The following is a 17,457-nucleotide window of genomic DNA, read 5'->3' as shown; positions in this document are numbered from 1 at the left end:
ATGTAAACAAGCTACAACTATTTGAGATCTTGGCTTTGTCCCAATTCCATCAACACCACCAGAAAAAACTCGAACCATCACCATTTAAAGGTAAAAGCCAATTATAACTATTCCAACATAAGTTTAGCAAGATGATAACATATTAGAGATTCGAGCTAAAATTCACAAGATATAAACAACAAGAATTGTACCCAAAAAGTTGCTAAAAATTATACCAAATGGCAATGTCCATATACTATGTATACCAAACACGCCTATTGCAAAGTTTTTAAAATGTTGCCATGGTTCTTGGTGGCTTAGTGCTTACCACAAATAAGCACAAAATTGGAGCAGCCGCATAATAACTCGGAAAAGATGCATAAAATACACTGTATTTGTAGTTTTTAGAGCTAAATCAGAACACTTAACACAACAATAAACGACAATATGAAGCCATACAAGTTACCTGCATCATAAGAATCTTAAAGGCCTTCCCTATTTGTGTTAACATTTCCAAGAAGTAGTAATTAGAGTATGAACCTGAAATATTTTGAATAACTGAGTTACAATCTAATAGTCAGCATGTTAATCAAACTTACAACAAATACTTGTGTAAACCCGTCTTAATATAATGAGTATGACATAATTACCTACAACTAGAGATGATTCGTCATCAAATAAGTAGCCCATAGTTCTCGAACCTCGTTGACTTCTTCAACCGTATAAGCCTTTTGTGATCCAAACCACTATCAATACATCAAAAAGAACATATGTATAATTAAACGTGACAATACAAAAATTATCGTTAGTATGTTCAGTAATTATGTCAAAACTTATCATTTAAATATTAAATACCTTCTTATAATCAGCTATATTTGGATTGTAATGCCTCACAATATCTAACATGTACCGCATGACATAATAACCACACTCGGTACTTCCAGGTTGTTGGTGACACTAAAAAAACCAATAACAAAAGGTTACTCATCCACTTTCAACATAATAGAGCTATAAAACAAAAATGACTAAGAAACTTACTTCTAAGTTGCTCCATTTTAATGACATCCCTGATTTCAAAGTATAACCTGCACGAGCCTTAAAACCTCGAAACGCACTATAAAAAAAATATAATTATTGATGGTTAAATTGACAATTTTTTCAAAAATGCGTATGTGTAGTGTTGGTAATAAATGCAAATAAAGGTGCTTTACATACCCTAGGAAGAGATATTTAAAGGTGACATCACGCCTTTTAGACATAGGGTCACAAAAAAACGCTTCTTGTGTAAGTGGGCAAAGAATTATCAGCGTCCAATGCATTCTACATATAATTAAAACAATTATTTTTTAAAAATATCCAAAAAATAGAGTAAAATATAAATAAAGATCACCAAATTGGTAAAATATATACTTACTCTTGACAAAATGGTACTAATACGACACCAACATTTTTCATTTTAATTAAGCTATTTTCCACATACGTCATTACTTCATCATTGCGCTCTTTTTTATCGCATATTTGAGATATGATTGTTGGACACAAAAAAGCAATTGAAGACGAGCCTTCATTTTTTTCCTCACAATGCTTTTGTAAATACCTTACATAGACAAAAAAATTAAAATCACATCATCAAAAACTATTTATATACTTTAAATTTAGTATATGGATAAAAAAGAGAAGAATATATTATTACTTACATCATGAACAATTGAATACATGACACATTCAAGAAAGCCATGCGAAGTAGTTGGTTAATATCTTCCTCCGTTACGAATATGGTTTTATCCATCTCAAAGAAAAATAGTTTCGATGGCAATACTACATCAAAGACTTTTGCTTCAGGAACCATGAACGAAAGCAAATCCTGTAACTTCTTACATTCAGGTCCAATAGTCGATATACAATCATCAATCTTAGGCTCACTTGTTGGCTTGATGGCAGAAACTTTGGAAGTTTGTTTTTCTTTATTGGCGGTCGAAGGAACAAAAAGTGATTCCTTATGAAAAAAAATTGGAAAAAACTATATGTCATTGGTTGATCTTAGTTGACTGATAAGCTAACATTCTACCAAAAAAAGAAACAATAAAGCAGTTATACAACTTTTTAAAATTTAATTTATACATGCGTACCTCGTCTCCAAACGCAATTAGCTCCTTAGGCCACTGGACATAACTTCCGGCTGCATCTGCTACACGCTCTAGATATTGAGTGGGAACGGGAAGTGGGGCGCTTCCTTCCAAAACTTTATCTATTGACACTCTCATATTACTAACAAGTAATGGCGTACCATGGACTAACTCTGTGTCATCTTGTTTTGGGTAAACGGTACCTTCGGCAACATTGAAAATCACCCCATCATGAATACAAGTTAGCCGACACTTTGTTGGCTCCTAAAAAGTCATAAAATTGTGTATCCAAATCAATAAGTATAGTAAACCACTACGTTGTTTGTCATATAAGTATGAGGTATAGTAAATTGAATGAGTCTTAGTACAGAAAATACCTTTAAATCTTTGGGATTAGGGATTAGATATGTTTCTTCGCTCGTTTTTAGAATTTTGAGCGGGTCCACTGATTGACAACTACTCTGATATTCATCAATATCTTCTGGTACATGCATTCCGATTCGCTTTAATATCCCAGTCACCTCTTGTCGAACAAGGTGGCTAATGGACTCTTGAGCTTCCTTCTGGATTCTCTGAGTAATTTCAGCTACTTCTCGCTCACATAGTCCCTTAGACCTTTGAGAAGTCCGATGCGATGATCCGAACACGTCCTTGATAGTAACTCCTGCACTGAATCCTCTCACTCGACCCGGGTGTTCCTTCTTACCTAGGCTACGTGATAAGACGTCATCATATCTATTAGGAACAAATTCTCCAGAAGCTACCTTCTTGTTCCATTCAACCTGATATGATACAAAACAAAGTTACACAATATATAACACAATAATAGACATATTATTTATTTCAACCATTTTAATTTAATAACATTATGTAAAATATAACAAACACATGGCGCCTGTATATTGCTCATTATTCAGCGTTATGGGCATTCAAGTTTCCGACTCCATTAGCAACAATATACAGTAAGAATTCTCTAGCATGGAAAAATATTGGTAAAAGATCAAGGGTCTTAATGCAGAATGTTCGCTTCTCTTTTTCTAGTGTACAAGCCACGAGAGATCATATCTGGAATACTGAAGTACTGAACAACAAGCTTAAGTTAAATTATAATTCCATGTCGAATTTTAAATAAAATTACTATGCTTTGTATTCAAGAGGAAGATATATGCACTTCATAGGCAGACTTAGTTTCTGGAAAGATCCTATATCTTATTAAACATATTATTTCTTTCGACCATTTTCACTTAATAGCATTATGTAAAATATAATGAACACACTAACCATTTCGTCTGCAACTTCTTGAGTCTTCTTATTTGGAACCTTCCCGTCAGATTTAGTCCTTCCCTTAATCCAACGCCAACTACGATCAAGAACTAAATCGCTAACCGATTTTGGTGAAGAAGAAGACGTAGAAGATTCAGCTATCCATTCAGCCACCCTTTGGTTATATCCCCGCCTACCCATGAGATGTGGATGGTTACTTTGCCTACGACTTTCTGAAGCTTTCCTACTTATTTCCTGAAATAACCAATTGTAAAAAAACAATTCAGAGAATGAATCTATAATAAGAACATATTGTTCACAGGAATCATAACATCACCTTGAATTCTTCAGTCTCTCTGGATTTCTTGAATTTCTCCCAATCAGCAGGTTCAATAAAGCTATAACAGTCAGCCGGTGAATCATACTTGGGATGTTTGTTACGTATATACCTCAGAGTTAACTTTCCCTTAAAATCTTTCCACTTACTCCCACAAGAAGCGAGAACAGTCGCCTTATGTCTCTCATGAACTTGATATTTTTTCTAAAAAATAAAAACAAAAATTAATTACAGCTGTATATATTAGCAAGTAAGTTTGAATGAAAAAGTAATTACAAAATAAAGAGACTTACAGCTATAACCGTCCAAAGTAAATTTTTAAGACTAGCATCAACATCTTTATCCCAATCATTAAAATTGATGTTCACTTGACTACGAACCTTCCTACCACAGTAACTTGCAAACTTAGTAGCAAATTCTCCCGTTGGACAACCAGCATTATCCCACTGTAACGGAAATGGACCTTTACCGTCAAGCTTCTTCAATTTAGTAGGTCCTCGTGTTCGCTTTTGTGTAGGACGGCTTCTTTTTCCATTCTTATTTGTATTTTCATCGGCAGAGGTATCGGTACTACTGCCACTCTCCGAATGATCCTCCATCATAAAATTCCTACACATTAAACAACATGGCCTGATCAGAATAAAAACATAACAATTTTTGTTTTTGTTAAAAATGTAATTAATACTAAATCAAGGCCTTTAAAAGCGAAACACCAATACATCCATTTTGAGAGTAAACTCTTGAACAAGGACGACAACAAATACGATAGAGAAGTACTATCACCAGCTTGAATATAAACTTCAACAAATGAAATCAATAGTTATTACATAAGTCCTAACTTAGTGCACCAGCTAACACCATAACCATAACAATGAACTGAGAACAAGTCAAAGAGTACAAAACCTCTTACTTTCCTTATTTTAGCATACTACTAGCACAGACCTTTCCGTTGATAATTGATAAGAATATGTACCAAACAAAATGCCATGTTGTTGATGTTTTGTTTAATTTTTCTCTTCCCAAATGCCCTCATTATGATCATCTCTTACATAATTAGCTTGGGTGTCATTTTCAGTGGGCATTACTGGCAATCCATTAGAAAAAGGAGGAATATCATCAAATTGATCATATTCTTCCTCATCGTCTACATCATCCACTCCAAGAATACGTCTCTTGCCTTGAAGCACAACACGCCACTTATCATTTACTGGGTCCACGACGTAGAAAACTTGTTTCGCTTGTGAAGCCATTATAAGAGGCTCATTTTTATACCCCGGTCTACTAAAATCTACCAATGTAAAGCCATACTCGTCTACGCGTAAACCTTTCTTACTATCAGCCCATTTGCATTTGAACAATGGAATCGTGAATGTTGCATATTGCAACTCCAATATGTCTTCAATGATCCCATAATATGGCATTTGACTATGAATAGGTGTACTACCTCTAGTAGTGCCAAATTCAGTAGATGTAGCCACTAATGTAACTCCACTATTTTGCATTGTACTCCTACTATCCTGACGCTCGGTATAAAAACAATAGCCATTGATATCGTACCCTTCAAATGATTTAACTTCATTACTTGGGCCATAAGCTAACCATTTAACGGTTTCACCCACTATGTCAGGAGTATTTGACAACTCGCCAAGCACTTTACCCCTAAACCATTTCACAAAGCACTTGTTATGTTGTTCAGCTAACCATTTCTCACTCTTTAAGGGATGTTCAACCCTTAATGTTTGCATGTGTTCCTCAAGGTAAGAATGAACTTCAGTAAGATGTTGTAAAACATGAAAATGAGCATTACTAAGTTCTTCACAATCCAGAGACACCCACTTTTCTCCAATAGTTCCTTTACCCTCAAGTCTTCCTTCATGTCGAGATTTTGGAAGCCCAAATGGTTGAACATTTGCCAAATAATCTTTGCAAAATCCGATGACCTCTCCAGCTATGTAGCCTTCAACAATACTAGCATCCGGCCTATATCTATTACTTGTATATCCTTTCAAGATACCCATATATCGCTCAAATGCATACATATCCCTTAAGTGTACGGGGCCTAATAACTTAGCCTCCCTAACCAAATGAACAACCAAATGCACCGAAATATCGAAAAATGAAGGGGGAAAATACATCTCCAACTGACACAAAGTTTCAACGACATCTGCTTGCAACTTATCAAGTGAGTCGGGATCAATCACTTTGCTATAAATTGCATTAAAGAAAAAACAAAGTCTTGTAATTGCACATCTGACATCTTTTGGCAATACTGATCGAATGGAAACGGGCAAAAACTGTTGCATTATTACATGATTATCATGAGATTTTAGACCAATCAACCTCAGATCCTTCATTGAAACAAGATTTTTCATGTTGGAAGAATAACCATGTGGTACCTTAATACCACGAATGCACTCGCACACAATTGTTTTTTCCTTCTTAGACAAAGTATAGCAAGCTGGAGGAAGATATGCACGCTTTCCATTCTCTTGTGGTGCCAACTCTTTCCGGATTCCCATCTCTTCAATGTCTTTCCTTGCTTTATACCCATCTTTAGTCTTTCCGGGGATATTAAGAAGGGTTCCGATAAGACTTTCAGCAACATTTTTTTCAACATGCATAATGTCGATACAGTGTCTTACGGGCAAATGTTGCCAATACGGAAGATCCCAAAATATAGACTTCTTCTTATATTTTGCATTCTTTAGAAAACGGTTGGGTTTTCCATAAACAACATTAATATCTTTGACTTGTTTAAATACTTCATCTGGCTCTAGTGGAATAGGAGCCATTTTATTCTCCACCATCCCATTGAATGGTTTTTTCATCTTGCGATAAGGGTGATTTCGTCGCAAAAATCTTCGATAGTCTGTGTAAACATTCTTACCACTATAAGTAAGCCAAGGAGCTACGGTTCCTTCATCACATATCGGGCATGCTTTTTTCCCTTTAACCGAGTATCCGGACAAATTGCCATATGCAGGGAAATCGTTTATAGTACAGAGCAACATAGCATGCAATTTGAAATCTTCTTTTGCAACTGCATCATACACCATCACCCCTTCATCCCACAATAACCTCAAGTCATCAATGAGAGGCTCTAGATAAACATCTATATCGTTTCCAGGTTGCTTTGGTCCTTGTATAAGAAGTGACAACATCAAGTATTTGCGCTTCATACACAAATAAGAAGGCAAGTTGTATATACAAAGAAGGACAGGCCATGTGCTATGCTGACTACTTAACGTAGAGAAAGGGTTCATTCCATCAGTGCAAAGGCCCAAACGCAAATTCCTAGCATCCTTACCAAATTCTGGAAACATTCTATCAATTGTTCTCCATTGAGGAGCATCAGCAGGATGTCTAAGCTTGCCATCTTTTTTTCTCATTTCTGAATGCCACCTTAACTTCTTAGCTTCATTTATATTAGCAAAAAAGCGTTTAAATCTTGGTATTATAGGTAAATACCACACCACCTTTGCTGGAGAGCCTTTCTTTGCAGAGCCTTTCTTTTTATCACAACTGCCATCCTTGTCCTTCACCCGATATCGTGATGTCCCACATTTTGGACATTCATGCAAATCCTTATATTTCTTGCGGTATAAAATGCAATCCTTCGGACATGCATGGATTTTTTCATAGTCACAACCTATGGGACACATAACTTTCTTGGCTTCATAAGTAGATTTTGGAAGAACGTGGCCTTCGGGAAGCATGTCATCTAAGAGTTCTAACAAGGCTGTGAAACTCTTATCACTCCACCTATTTTCCACTTTTAAAGACATTAAGTTCATCACAGCAGATAAACGGGTGAACTTATCACAATTAGGGTACAAAGGTTTCTCCGCATCACTTAGCAATCTCTCCAAAACACGTGGCTCATCCTCAAAATTAACTTGCACGTCATCAATCAAGCTATCTAGTCGGTCCCTTTCAATATCATCATCATTAACATATTCTCGTGTCTCTTGTCTACCTATTTCTATTCCAGGAAGACCTATGGGTTCACCATGAAATATCCAACGTGTATAATCTTTCATAAATCCACGTAAAACTAAATGATCCACACAAACATCAGGGGTTAACACTTTTTCCATATTTTCACAATCAATACAAGGGCATAATATGCGCGTCTCTCCTTTTCTAACTGCATTCTCCACGGCACATCTCACAAATTTCTCTTTCACTAAGGTCCGAAATTCAAGAGTTGAGCGTTTCATATTATACATCCAACTTCGATCCATGGGTAAAAAAACAATACCTAGAAGCAATTTAAAAACATGTCAATAGCAAAGGGGACAATTAAAAACAACTCCATACAAAATAAGATCCTTGAAACAAGAAGCAATCAAAGAATGTGTTTACTAAGAAATAACTGATGACATTCTGGACTGGACTGCTTACTATGCTCCGGTTAATGAAAATAAAAAATCGACCGCAAATTACTACTACTATGCAATCTCAGACGATATGTTTTCACATGGTATCTTTGTGAGACCGTTTAAAGTAAAACGTTTCTAAAAGTAATAAAATGGTCACAAATGAGTAAACAGCCATTTTTGGCCAGCAACATGCTAACACCATTCATATCATGCTGCAACAAATAACCCGTACATCGACGAAGCCCAGACAAGAAGATCAACTAACTACTACACTTGATCGACGTCAAAATTAACTATTCAATCAGCACAAGAGTATACTAGTCTATAAGTGTGTAATACTTCAAGTTTCCAATTAATTAGCTGATGTCCGGTAGATGACATCTTGTTAAGCCTTAATCAAATGAAGACGATTTAGACGCCTTATCTTGAAGAAGATGCGCTGAAACTTGAGAGTTAGTCTAAACTAAAAGTGTGAAATTATTGGTTTGTATTGGACTCTTATGCTAGTTTAAGCTCCTCTACATAATGTTATCAACTCCACTATCATTTCAAGCCCCAAATCAACAGAAATACTTAGTACGTTGATTCAAATACTCAGGAGATTCAAGTTGCTCAACAGAAATAATTAAAGTAGCAAATCAACTAATATATATTCAGCTAGTTTTGCTTGTGACGGGTTAATCCCGTCACAAGCTTGTGACCTCTCACAAAAAGGAAGAGGGGACAAGGTGGGGCACCCCCATGTGCTTCCCACTCACCTCTCAATGAACATTTTATGAGAGGAAATAGTACCCGTCACAAGCTTGTGACGGATATCGCCATCACAAATGAGAATTTGTGATATTAAAAAGAGTTTTTCTATGATGTACACTCAATTTTTTTTTTCTACAATATACCCCTCCTTTTTGTGAATCATCTTGTGTAGTTGTGTACCCCTCAACTTAATAAGTAATCTAAACAATAACCTAAACTTAAACTGCCGTCTAATTTTCTGTTAAACTAACGGATGATTTTCTTTATTCACTTAATTTTCCAACCATTTGTTATACTCTTGTTCAGATACATGTGCAGATGGGTATTTGATTTGTCCTCTCCCTCTCTCATTTTTCTTATTATTTCTTTGTACAGAGCTTTCATACTCTTCAATTGAAATAAATACCATATAATGGGTTTAAAAAGACAAATCTTGGAATTAATAGACTATTAAGTTTTAGTAATCTAAGTTTTGGTTATTGCCAGCCATGAAGCCCTGAGTCTTACGCTTAGAGTGGATAGTGCAAGTGGGTGGGAAATGGATACCCCCACTTTCCCTCTCACTTGTATTTTCTGAGAGGGTCACTATCCCTCTACATGCAGCTTTTGACGGATAGTGTCTGTCTACAATGAGACGGATTGAAAGTAAATTGATATTACTATTGTGATTACCCAATTACTATTGTGATTACCCAATTCATGAAAAAACTAAGCTCCGGATAATCTACTGAGCAATATTCTATTATTTTGATGCTTAGGATCGGATGTCCAAAAAGATCAAACACATATTATGAATTGGTGCTTACTGCTTAGTAGAATAAAATAGTACAACACATGTATTCTTCTTAGCTCGTATATTTGATTTCCTATTATGCTTATAAATATCAGTAGTAGACTAAATATCACAATCTCATGCGTATATGTGATGATAAATTAGCATCCAATTCACCAATCATTCAAAATTGCTCATATCTCGTTAATAAATTAACTTCCAATCCACCAATCATTCATAATTTACTCGTCTATTATAGCACACTTCACATAATCATTGATTTTCAAGTGAGAAAGTAAAGTAAAGTAATTTGACATTACTATAGTGATTACCCAAGACAAAGGATAATTAAATAAATGATAAGAAATCAAATTACCAATGAATTGAAAGGAGACAAAGAGGGACAATAGCAGACGAACGATCACCAAGAAGACAAAGGATGATTAGTACTTCGCTGAATTGGAAGCAAACGAACGACAAGAGCAGTTTGTGAGTGTCGGAGGCGACGACGCCGATGATGGTGTGGTCGCCGATGGTGGTGTGGTCGCCGGAGGTGCAAGCGATTGGGTTTTTAATTAGGTTTTGATGGAGTGCGATTTAGGGATTGGGGTTTTTAGAATTTAGGTTTTGGTAGTGTATTTTTTGGAGGGAAGTAAAATGTGTTGAGCGCCTTATTAAAAGTTACTCATGTCTATTAATTTTCGGATTTTAAAAAATTTGAAAAATATATGACTACGGTTCTATTAGTCAACCGTAGCTTTCTATTTATCCTAAAATGCTTGTGGCTACGGTTATTAACTACAACCGTAGCCTTTTCAGTTTTGGCCACGGTTTTTTAACAACAACCGTAGCCTTTTCAAAAGCCTATTCTCAAAATTTTTAAGGCAACGGTTATTAACTACAACCGTAGCCATTTGTGCTTGCCAAATGTGATTTTTCTACTAGTGTATAGGTCGTCATCCGGTAATGGTTTTACTTTGTTTGATTTAAAGGTTAGTGAAGTTATGACCTCATAGCCATAACTTCACTACTAGACAAAAATGATGCGTTAATTTTTGGAAAATATATTTTTAATGTTTTGTAAAAATAAGAGAGTATTTATATAATTGGAATTATTTAATTAGAATTTAAATTGGATGTACTATTGGTTTGTAACACGATATTTATGTCGTCATGCAACCTAGAGTTTCAACTAAAATTCTATCTTGATTTGTTGTGGGCTATGGATGCCGAATGGACCGAAGGAAGCCCTAGGGGCCGGCCGAAACCCTAGAGGCCGATCCACTCCTTAACCCTAGCCTCCTACTTGTTCATCAAGTCATTTAGGGTTTTACACCTTCCAGAATATTCTAAAACCCTAATTCCCTACAACTATAAATACCTCTCTTCATTCAGCAATTAAAAGTGACACACATCTACACTTTCAAGAGAAAAATATTTAAGCAAAAATTATTTGAGCTTTAATTCTTATTTTACAAATTGCTTATACAAAAGTTGCGCATCATATTTGTCAATCACTCAAAGAGAAATCGTTATAGGATACTAAGTACACAAAGATATTATACTCACTTGCATAACGTGAGATTAGTATTTATCGTTGTACTTTTCTTATTAACGTAAGAGCAATCTAGAGTATTTAGCGATACTCAATCTGAGTTATAATCATATAGTTGATTATACGAGTGGATTGATAATTTTTGTAATCCGTAGAAAGGTACTGAAAATTATTAATCAAGAATAGTGGACGTAGGTTTCGACTTGTGAAACTGAACCACTTCAAAAATCCCGTGTGTCTCTTTTTCTCTCTTTCTTTATTTTTGGTATTTCGATTTTGCGCTTATTAGTAAATTAATTAGTTGATTTTAATCAATAAAATCAAATAATTAATTTTACATCTTATATTTCGAAAAAGTGGGCATCGTTTTTAATACTCAATTCACCCCCCCCCCCCTTTTTCGTATTCGATCAATAGACTTCTCAATTTACTTATAAAGTTAGTCTTATTTAAGACGGTCTTAAACTTACAACATGACCATTGTAACTAGGATTACATGAATCACATAGAATAGAAAGAGCTCGTCTTAAGCTTAAGACGACAGTCTCAAAAAAGACTTTGATTCCTTTTTTTTTATTAATAAGAAGGGATAATTGGATAAACCCAGAGACCTACAGCGAGTAGAGTCCCGCACAAAGTTACAAAGACACAACAAAGACGGAGAACAACAACACGTATTCAAACACCAAGACGAAAAGTCGTTCTCTGTGCTATCCTTTTCTCTTTCCATGATCTCATTGCTTTCCAATTATTTAACCAATCTTCTAGGTGTAGGGTAAATTTTCCTTCCATAATTTGCACCACAACCCAACTTAAGTCTTTTTAATTCTTGTACAATGTACTCCGTAAGTTATAACGTCCAATTTAAGACTAAATGGGACTAGACAAGCTGAGCTCTTGTGCGATAATAGCTTTGTTAGCGAGCCTAAGTGACTCCTCAATATCGTCACATAGTCTTTGTGGGTCTGGGATAACATCTTTGATCAATGGCTAGAACCAATGCAAGGTCATCTTATCCATTTGACTCTGAAAATGGGCTGTTAATGTCTGCATCAGCTTAAAACTTTGCCACATCAGCAACTTTTCACTAACTTTTATTATTTCTTTATTATTCAGATTGAGCTCAAACTTTATATATTATCCGTAAGACTTATCTTAGACTTTACTTTTATACTTTTCTACTTAATTTCTTTTTTTGTTTGTACGACACATGAAATCCACTTATTAGTTAATTTCCCTTTATAGTGGGGGTCAATAGTACTCACCCAAAGTCTTAAGTTGAGTTTTGGATCTCCGAAACTCAACTTAAGACTTTGTCAAGATTATGGTAAATTATTGGTAGTTTGAGTGAATCTTGTCTCAAAATTACCAATAATCTTACCCTAAGACTAACGTAAGACCATCCGAAACCCACAATCGTTACTATAAAGCAGTTAAACTGTGGAACGTGGAACAATTGCGCGGTCAGAGTTAACGGTTCTCCCTTGTCCAACTTCGTCTCAACGACGTTGGTGTTCCGCCTTGTGCTTATTGGCTTCGGCCATTTGCCACCCTCCATTCAAAATTTTGTTTTGTGTTTTTTTAATTTTGGGTTGATTGTTGTAAGGAAATTTATTTTTGAGGGAACGAGAATAAAGAATTTGTTGCCCAAAGTCAAATTCTATAGGTTGATATATAAATATGCCTTAGAAAATTGCACATTCGTGCCAACAACTAGGAAAGTCGGACAATATTTTAAGAGCTTTGGCAGAAGTAGTGTTATATGGAGGACAGTCCATGTATAGTACAGTCGGTTTGAGATTGTCTTGGTTTCAAACGGATATGGCCGCGTTAAACAAGAATTTGTGTTTGATATCTTCTCATACCCTCTCAAGTTGGGCCATTTGGTTTGTTTTCCTATTTGGGTATCATACTAGTTTGACTTTTTGTGTAATACAATCTGTTTTAAGTATGCCTTGTAAATAGAAATTGTTTCTAAAATTACTACTGTAACTAGTACTCCAATAACAAAGAGTTATTATTATGTAAGGTGGTTTTACGCTTCGTGTAAAACGAATCCACTTATACAAATACTGAAATACTATACATCATAATCTGACCAAGTCCCTTATAATATTACCCTTTCGCTCCCGCTAGCATTGGAAAATTTTGAATTTTTTAGTTAAATTTTTCGAATTTTTTCGAGGTCCCCTTATATTATTACCATTTCGCTCCCGCTGGCTTAAAATCCTGGCTCCGCCACAGAGAGGTTTTGTTCGATAATAGCTTTGTAAGCGAGTCTAAGAGATTCCTCAATATCATCACATAGTGTTTGTGGATCAGGGATAACATCTTGATCAATGGCTAAAATCAGGGTCATCTTATCCATGTAACTCTGAAAATGGACTATCAATGCCTGCATTAGCAAAAAACATTAAGTAATTAAGGAAACCACACACAAAAATAGTGATGTTAGTTGTTAACTACTCTTTGTATTCATTATTACGATCAGTATTTTAATCAAAGGTAAACACATAATTGAAACGAACGGAGGAAGTAACATGAGAATACTTGTGGTAGTCCGCAAGCGCTTGGAGCAATGAAAGCAATGGGATGACCAAAAAAGCTTATTTCTTCCTTCGGACCAACGACATTTGAAAAGACCAATGAAGGATGCGAAATAACCCGGTACACTAAAGCAGCGATCGCCTAAAAATCATTAAATCATCCTATGTGAGAAATTGGTACGTATAAGGAAATACAGTCTATTAGGAAAAGTCGAGGTGATTTAGATATCATACCCGAAGCCCAAGTGTTTTGAGAACAATCCTAGTAATTTTGTAAGTACACAATGCTTCAAGTGAGTGTTTCTTTCTGTCCATTGTCGCCTTAGCATTGCGTATATAATCCAATGGGTCGTTTCTTATGGCGATGTGGAAGGGAAGATGCACATAACCAATTGCATTCCCGCAGTTCCATTTCCCCTTGGTACTCGCCTCCATATTTTCCGCTAAATTCTGTTTACCAAACATCAATGTTTAATTAGATGTCGGTATGTTGTCATTAAATCTATTAGGCGTAATATTAGGAGAATATTATTCTTCTAATATTACGCCAAATATATTATTAGGCGTAATATTAGGAGAATATTATTCTCCTGTTATTACGCCTAATAAAATCAAGACCGTGACACCAAAACAATATGATTGTAACCTCGATGGTGGATACTGGTCTAAGATTCACTATTACACTTGATCTAAAGCGGATATGCTTTGGCAAGTTATCGAATTTTGCCTTCTGTTCTCCTTTTAGCTCCCCTGATAAATATAAGACCATTGCAGTTGTAAATTTTATGCAATACAAATAAACAGAACAAATTCATGAGTCGTTAAGCTGTTTGTATTCAAGACGGACCATATTTGCGGTTGAGATAATAAGATATGCCTGCTTGTGTAATCCCCAAAACCACATCATTTATAGTCTGATCAAGTAAACAGAACAAAGTTAATTCAGCATCATTAAAAAAAGTTAAATCGATAAATAATCCGAGAAAATTAAAATATACTATACCACATCCAAGGCCTTCTTCACAAGCTTAATGTTATCAAGGCTAAGAGTTCTGTAAACATATCGCTTAGGAGTGAATCCGACACCAGGGCCGCCTTTGAGTGGAGTTTTCGTGTCTTTCAGCCACAATGACGTAGCTGTGAACTTGGCTAAATCGATTAAAGTGTTCCACAATAACGTGAAAATAAACATTAACCCGAAGAAGCAGCTTAAGAGCCCTAACGAGCAACTTGGACGACTCGTCATGGTCGGCTTCTTCTTGTTACTGCTGATTGGGAGTGTAGGAAGTGCATCAGGATTAGCGGTTTGTCTAGTACAAGCAAGGACGATTGACATGAGATAAATTCCGTCTCCAGCGGAATGATGGATCCGAAATACTGCTATTGAATTTGCTTCTTTCGTTTTGATGTTGAGGAGATGGAGCTCCCATAATGGCTTGGATAAGTCCATTGGAGTCGTTGTTAAGCTTGAGACATAATCTTCAATGAAGCGGTCCGGTGAATCTGTATTTGGGTCCAGATCCGGGATAATGACATGGTCGTCAATTATTACTTCGGTTCGGGTCCAGCCTGTTGGTTGACCACCTTTCCTAGGATCAAGTACCTTATTGTTCAACTCCATGGAAAACTTTTAAAATCTGATCTAATCTGAACTTGTTTTAAGGGGACAAACTTTTTAAGCCCGATTGAATTATGTTGTTACTCCCCGTCCCAATTATTGATTCAGAATAAAAAAAGGTAGACAGAAAAACAAAAGAATAGGCGAACTTACAAATTTTCCCTCCAAAAAGCATCTTTTTAAATACGGAAGTTATTGATAATTTAATTGTATTCACTAAATAAGGAAATTAATAATTATAATGTATTTCATTATATAATTTTTTCATTAAAATTAATATTTTTATCAAATTATGTAATTTTCAGTAAACACTAAACTATAATATTTTAATTAAGGGTAATGCTAAATACAACCCACTGGATTGTATTTAAGCATTAAATACCTTCTAATTTGGGTATTAACTTAAAAAGTAAGAACTAAATTACACATTAACCAATACATTTAATGCATATATCAAGAATTTATTTCCTCTTTTGGTTTCTTAAATACAATCCAGTGGGTTGTATTTATCATTACCCTTTAATTAAAGTATAAATAATATAAAATTACAATAAACCATTAGCTTTGTGGTATAAAAAATACTTTTTGAAAAATACATTTTAGCACATTACTCAATTTTCTTTGATTAATTTTCAGTTTTAATTTATTTTGCTCGAAACAAAACACATAACGAGAATAATGAACAATTAATGAGATACCACTATTATTTGGAATTTTATTCATTTTTTTTAATAATTTTACAATTTAAAATTTTTTCCTCATATCAAAATATAATGACGGGAAAATATGAAAAACTAATCAGGTGTTAATTTAGCATAATTAAGTAATGCAAAAATAAAACCACTATAAATACCGCGCATTTATCACATGGATCTAAACTACTTCATTAACAACAAATTAATCACTCTCATATATGAAATACCAACCTAAACAACCTTACGAAATTTCAAATAAGATTATCATAATTCATATCTGATGTATATATCAAAATCGCTCTTATGGTTTCCTTTAAACCAAAAATAAAATAAAATAAAAAACTAACGAAAACAAATTAAAAGACATACCAAGTTGCTAGAGAAACGGGGATGCTTAACCAAAGTATGCTTAAGCCCTTCTTTGATAACATTAACGTTAATCATAGTCTTACAACCCATAACCGCTATTACAAAACAGTTCAACTGTGGCGCGTGGAGCAAACGCGCAGTCGGAGTTAACGGTTCTTCCTCTTCCATCTTCGTATTGGCAACAGTGTTGGCGTTCCGCCCTGTGTTTATGGGTTTCAGCCTTTTGCTACTCTCCATTCAAATTTCGATATATTATTTATTTATACTTTTATTTTGTATTTCTTTTGGGTTGAATAAGAATTTGTTGCTAATGAATTGTCATAAATACACCCTACAATGATTGTACACGGTGCCGGCTGGGAGATTATGGTGGTCCTGTTCCAACATTAAAACTTGGTGCTGTGCAGCCATGCTCCGAAGTGTTGAGTAAATACAAATGTCAGGAGTAGAAGACTTTCATGTTGAGCTATTGATTGTGCAAGAGTTAATGTGATATTTGTTATATTGTGAATAATAAATGAACTACAAGCATATCAGTACATATACAACTACTTTTCAGCTAGTAACTACTTTTTGGTTAATAACCAGTATACAATAGCAAGAACTATTTTTATTACCATTTAGCATACTCTACATTTTAGCCTACTGCATCCTTCTTTTTCACACGCTTTCTTTGCATTGGACTTTGACTGATTTGATCTCTACACTCCCCCTCAAGATGAGAGTGGAGACTTGGGGAAACTCCCATCTTGGACAATAGGTACTCATGTTGAGACACGGGACATGACTTGGTAAAGATGTCAGCCACCTGTTCTTTGGTATTGACATAGGACTATAGGAGGTAGTTAGAAGCCCTTGCTGTATCTTTTCACGAATGAAGTGACAATCTACTTCAATGTGTTTAGTGCGTTCATGATAGACGGGATTAGCAGCAATGGCTAGTGCTGCCTGGTTATCACATTTGAGCTGAGCAGGGCCAAGGTGTTGTAGTCCATGCCTAGCTCTAACTCAATCCGAGAAGCTATTTTTTTTCCTGCCTGTTAAAGGTCGTCGACAAATTAC

The 17,457-nt window shown here is 35.2% G+C and overlaps 2 protein-coding genes across 4 annotated transcripts; both read right to left on the bottom strand.

The window, feature by feature from the left end:
- Nucleotides 1–448: 448 nt before the first annotated feature.
- LOC141655898 (uncharacterized) lies at nucleotides 449–10,264 on the bottom strand. 2 transcript variants are annotated; one of them, XM_074462905.1, is made up of 7 exons: nucleotides 2,109–2,359; nucleotides 1,394–1,975; nucleotides 1,195–1,299; nucleotides 1,018–1,093; nucleotides 835–936; nucleotides 630–725; nucleotides 449–519 (listed from the first exon to the last, which is right to left on the bottom strand). In XM_074462905.1, the coding sequence occupies exons 2-6, from the start codon at nucleotides 1,462–1,464 to the stop codon at nucleotides 636–638; spliced, it is 444 nt and encodes a 147-aa protein (XP_074319006.1). In that variant the 5' UTR covers nucleotides 1,465–1,975; nucleotides 2,109–2,359; the 3' UTR covers nucleotides 449–519; nucleotides 630–635. The 2 variants fall into 2 exon arrangements, 1 of the variants encoding a protein (XP_074319006.1); XR_012548226.1 differs by lacking the exons at nucleotides 835–936; nucleotides 1,018–1,093; nucleotides 1,195–1,299; nucleotides 1,394–1,975; nucleotides 2,109–2,359 and adding an exon at nucleotides 9,989–10,264.
- Nucleotides 10,265–13,171: 2,907 nt separating this feature from the next.
- On the bottom strand, nucleotides 13,172–16,903 carry LOC141656718 (wax ester synthase/diacylglycerol acyltransferase 11-like). Of its 2 annotated transcripts, none has more exons than XM_074463723.1 (7): nucleotides 16,396–16,903; nucleotides 14,717–15,316; nucleotides 14,561–14,627; nucleotides 14,360–14,463; nucleotides 13,948–14,163; nucleotides 13,718–13,855; nucleotides 13,172–13,562 (listed from the first exon to the last, which is right to left on the bottom strand). In XM_074463723.1, exons 1-7 carry the CDS (start codon nucleotides 16,630–16,632, stop codon nucleotides 13,389–13,391), a joined length of 1,536 nt encoding a protein of 511 aa, XP_074319824.1. In that variant the 5' UTR covers nucleotides 16,633–16,903; the 3' UTR covers nucleotides 13,172–13,388. The 2 variants fall into 2 exon arrangements, with proteins under 2 accessions (XP_074319824.1, XP_074319825.1); XM_074463724.1 differs by having other exon boundaries at nucleotides 14,717–15,302; nucleotides 16,396–16,549.
- Nucleotides 16,904–17,457: the final 554 nt, after the last annotated feature.

Source organism: Silene latifolia, chromosome 5 (assembly GCF_048544455.1).
Source record: "Silene latifolia isolate original U9 population chromosome 5, ASM4854445v1, whole genome shotgun sequence".
NCBI classification, from domain to species: Eukaryota; Viridiplantae; Streptophyta; class Magnoliopsida; order Caryophyllales; family Caryophyllaceae; genus Silene; species Silene latifolia.
Note: the sequence above shows the minus strand (reverse complement) of the source record. Positions and strands in the feature narration are given on the sequence as shown.

Bases quoted from the DNA above. Each gene is read 5' to 3' on its own strand.
- LOC141655898 (XM_074462905.1), bottom strand. From the start codon at position 1,464: ATGACGTATGTGGAAAATAGCTTAATTAAAATGAAAAATGTTGGTGTC. The intron at 1,094-1,194 runs GTATGTAAAGCA...TTTTTTTTATAG, and splicing joins TTTAAATATCTCTTCCTAGG to TGCGTTTCGAGGTTTTAAGG. The intron at 726-834 runs GTATTTAATATT...ATGTATTGATAG, and splicing joins ATATAGCTGATTATAAGAAG to TGGTTTGGATCACAAAAGGC.
- LOC141656718 (XM_074463723.1), bottom strand. From the start codon at position 16,632: ATGGAGAGTAGCAAAAGGCTGAAACCCATAAACACAGGGCGGAACGCC. The intron at 15,317-16,395 runs GTATGTCTTTTA...TTGAACAATAAG, and splicing joins CCCGTTTCTCTAGCAACTTG to GTACTTGATCCTAGGAAAGG. The intron at 13,563-13,717 runs GTATTCTCATGT...TTGCTAATGCAG, and splicing joins GCGCTTGCGGACTACCACAA to GCATTGATAGTCCATTTTCA.